The 4,277-nt window shown below is 41.1% G+C and overlaps 1 protein-coding gene across 1 annotated transcript; it reads left to right on the top strand.

Annotated features, from left to right (window-relative positions):
• LOC130939742 (protein FAR1-RELATED SEQUENCE 5-like) lies at nucleotides 1–757 on the top strand. The gene is made up of 2 exons (XM_057867827.1): nucleotides 1–348; nucleotides 437–757. The coding sequence occupies exons 1-2, from the start codon at nucleotides 1–3 to the stop codon at nucleotides 755–757; spliced, it is 669 nt and encodes a 222-aa protein (XP_057723810.1).
• Nucleotides 758–4,277: the final 3,520 nt, after the last annotated feature.

The raw sequence follows: 4,277 nt of genomic DNA, 5'->3' as shown, positions 1-4,277 counted from the left end.
ATGGTAGGGCAAGCCGGGGGGGTATTCTCTGATGGGTTTCACGAAAAGGATGCCTATAACTACATCGAGAAGACCAAGCGAGAGAAGATTGTTGATGGAGACGCTAACGCCGCAATAATTTATTTAGAGGGAAAAGTAGTGTCGGATCCGATGTGCATGGCTAGGTACAATTTGACAGACAACAATATGCTAGCAAACTTGTTTTGGGCTGATGGTGGGAGCCGGGTTGATTACCAACATTTTGGTGATGTGCTTTCCTTCGAATCGACTTACAAGAAAAACAAATATAGGAGACCTTTGGTTATCTTTTTTGGTTTGAACAATGCCGAAGCAAACAACCATATTTGGGTTTGGTTTGGTGTTGGATGAAAGCATTGGGTCATACACGTGGTTGCTTGAAAATTTCTTGGAGGTAATGTGCAACAAAAAACCATAGGTGATTGTGACAGACAGGTGTGACTCAATGAGGGCAGCAATCAGGGCGGTGTTTTCGGAAGCCACACATAGGCTGTGTGCTTGGCATATGCAGAAGAACGTGATTTCGAATTTGAAGGATGAAGGCATAAGACAACTTTTCACTAGGTGGCTGTACTCAAATATAGAGATAGAAGAGTTTGAGGCAGAGTGGGACGCAGCTATTGTTGAATACCGACTTCATGATAGTTTTTGGGCAAAGGAAACCTATGATAAGCGGAAAATGTGGGAAAATACGTACTTAAGAGACAAATTTCGTGCCGGGTTCCGCACTACTTCTTGATGTAAAGGGATTAATACGAATATCAAAAAGTTTCTTAATACAAGGCACAATCTTCTTGAGTTGGTGCAGAATGTTGAGTTGATGGTACGAGAGTATCGGAATAACGAGTTAGAGGACCACTTCAAGTCCATTCACGGCAACCCAGTGATCACGACTTGCTTGGACCCACTCGAGCGGTTTGTTGCCGATGTTTACACACGAGAGTTATTCTTGTACGTCGGGAAATTGTAGGTGTTAGTGCAGTTAACTTTGTCGTAAAGGTTCGCCGATCCATGACTATGGTGTACACAGTTGAAGACTATGGCATTCCGAGTAGGCCACTAACATTACTGTATGATAGGGTTGTGAATAGGGTTAAATGTCCTTGCCATATTTGGTTGTGAAAGGGTTACCCGTGTCGACACATGTTTTTCGTTTTGAAGCATGAGCATGCGAGGGAAATTCCATCAAGGTTGGTGCTGAATAGGTGGTGTAATGATGTTAAATCATTGGATAACTACAGTGAAGGAAGAGCTGATGAGTGCAGTGAGTGGGGATTTCTATTACGTCAGGGTGCATTACACACTACATCGCAGTGGTTTTCGTTCGTAACTGCACATAGCCTGGGTTTGATTAACACAGCGATGAGTGGCATACGAGCTTTATGCGAACAAATCGAGGCTGTATGTGATCAAAAGGGTCCGTTGGCAAAGGGAAGAGATACTCCCAGTGTGAAGGATGCCGTGGTGGTTAAGACCAAAAGGGCTCCGCGAATTAAGAAAATGAGTGGTAGAAAGAGGCGCTGTAGCATGTGTCGGAAAGCAGGACACACCTACACTGCACCGGAAAGCGGGGGGTGAATATGCAGGCAGACGCACAGGAGGATGGGAAGACAGCAGCTTAGGGTCGGAAGGTTCCTCACCAATAGAAAATGCAAAGGTTTGTTTATCACAGTTACTAGGAATCCTAAGTTGTCTATGTTAGTGGTAATAGGGTTTAGGGTGTTGCTTTTACGTATTTCCGTGGATGTTATAACAACCATGTTAGGTGCCGTTTGCATATTACATAGAGTAACGGTTAGCAAGGGGCAACCTTTAAGTATTTGTGCCAGAATTTATTTTATAATTGCATAAGTTTGCCGAAATCACTGGTGACATGGTTTTAGGTTTATTTGGATTCAATAATGACATGTTTGTTTATGTTAGGGTCGATGTGATGCATCAAAAGTGCTTCCACTTAAAGCGGGAGAAGTCGTTGCTGACTCGGACGTGGAAGAATCTGGGTTCCGACCAAACGAGGGGGTTAGAGTAGGCATATCCATATCGAAAGTTGGGATTCTGTCCTCCCAATGTGCTTTAATGAGGACAACTGTGTGAAGATTGCAGCGGTACGATTGTTATTTTGGAATAGTTAAATTTGTTTCATCATGGGTGTGCAACTAATTGACATGTACATGTTGTCGATGCAGATGATGCATGACATAATCAGGGTTACTGATAGGCTAGCAAGTAATTCGAGACAAGTTTGAGACTAACCATTCAATGAATGAATGGTTAGGTTTTGGGCAACATGTAATGTTATGTTACATTTTTTTTTCAATTTGCTTATTTTAGACAACTAAGCTACACCAGTTGGATTATGTCGTCCGTGGTTATATTTAGTATACAGTAGACAAATCATGATAACTTGTATCCTCCATGTGGAATGACTATGTTGTTGTGGTAGATAAAAAGACATCGAACCCCTCGTAGAGAAGCCTTTCCCTTTTCAGTGAAAATATTGCAGTGACTGACCTCTTTGAGTTATGTGCCACGGTAGTTCAAGCTGAATATTTTGTATGTCTCGTGAATTATTTTAGGCTATTTACTTGCATTGGCCAAATTGTCATGTGGTGCCAAATTCGTGTTTGTTCTCCTATATTCAGTGTCATCAATTTAAATTTAATTTCCTTGTTGCTGCAATTTACATGGTCATTCCCTGATATGTGTATCCAAATTTATCAGAGTTCTTTGTTTCGTAGAGGTGGTGCCAAGTGAAATTATCATAATAAGTTAGTAATCATTTGATTTGATTCTATTGAAGACCATGTAATTAGATAGTATACCAAAAAGGGCTCACGTTAAAATTCCAAAGAAAAAGAATCTCCATAAGCATTAATGTACTATACCAAATCAGAAAAGAATTTCCTGTAATTTTATCTTCTTCTGTTTCTATAAATAAAATTTTCACATTTATTAGCATTTGTAATATTGTTGTTGAAGAAATTCTGGGCGTGCAATATCTCTTCAAAGCAAAATAGACACAAAATCACAACTTCATTCGAGTAATTTAAAGTAGTAGAATCTGCAGGTCGATATCAGTCTCCAAAAGTAACAAATAATCATGGTTATTGCTGAATCAATCATTCACTTATGACTCATTCGTCGCTGGTTCATGCCAACATAGACTTCGTAGAATGAGTCTGCCCATTTAAGAATAAAATATCGCTAACACGAAAGATATCAAGTTTTTATTCAAATGCCATCACACCCTATTCGGAACAACATAATCACATTCAAGCTACAACAGAAATATTTGTTTACCATGAAAAGAACCACTTCGCTGCAAACTGTTGTTGGTTAAAGAAGGAAAATGTTTTTATGCAGAGGAGCAGTAAATGCTGGAAAGTGGTTCCGGTTGGAAAACAAAAAATTTACTTCGTCTAATATTCCTATAATGAGTTACTAGGGATGCTTGATACAGATTACCGTGGGCATATCCTCTGACGTCATCTGCCAACCAGTGTGTGTAGAACGTGAAGGGAGATCCGAGTCCTCGCAGCCGTATATTCCTCAACTCTCCGAAGTCAGAATCTTTTTCCTCACGGAACTCCAGCTTTCTCTGGAACATTGGGTTGAAAAATGCGTCAGGTACAAAACCAGGTCCACATAGTACGACACTAAATACTTCACAATGGAATATTCGAAGTCAGAATTGAGCACATAAAATACCTACCTTGGGTGCACCAGGTTCACCCTCCATCTTTACGTGTTTGTGAACACCTTTCCGACCAGTTTGACCAACCCCTAGGTTCTGGGATCCATAATGCACAGTAGCCTTTGAGTTGTTCATCGTTTTTGGCTCCGAACCGAAGCCGTTTGTCGGGTCTTTGTACTGGGAACCAACGAATGCCACACCAGGTGCTTGAGCAACTCCACTAGCTTGTTCAACAGGACCTGGTCCGGAAATAACCACGTTTCCTTTGACGTTGCTGTCTCCTTGTGCGATGTGATCGGTCAAAAACCAGATGACTCGATTGTATTCGATAAGAAGGTCTGTGATGGCCTGGATCTACTTTGCCTGGCTAGGTAGAATGGCCAGCATGGTCTCGTCGCGACGGACTAGATCCTGTACACTGAAGGACGACGACATTAGAATGACAAATCCATCAAGACATGGTATCGCAACAATAAAATGAAACAAACCATGCAACACGGTATATTTATAGCACTTTCATCTACTAAGTACGGACTAACCATTCTTACTATCATGAATTCCGCCT

This window comes from Arachis stenosperma, chromosome 7 (genome assembly GCF_014773155.1).
Source record: "Arachis stenosperma cultivar V10309 chromosome 7, arast.V10309.gnm1.PFL2, whole genome shotgun sequence".
Lineage (NCBI taxonomy): Eukaryota > Viridiplantae > Streptophyta > Magnoliopsida > Fabales > Fabaceae > Arachis > Arachis stenosperma.
This window is presented reverse-complemented; position numbering and strand designations above follow the sequence as displayed.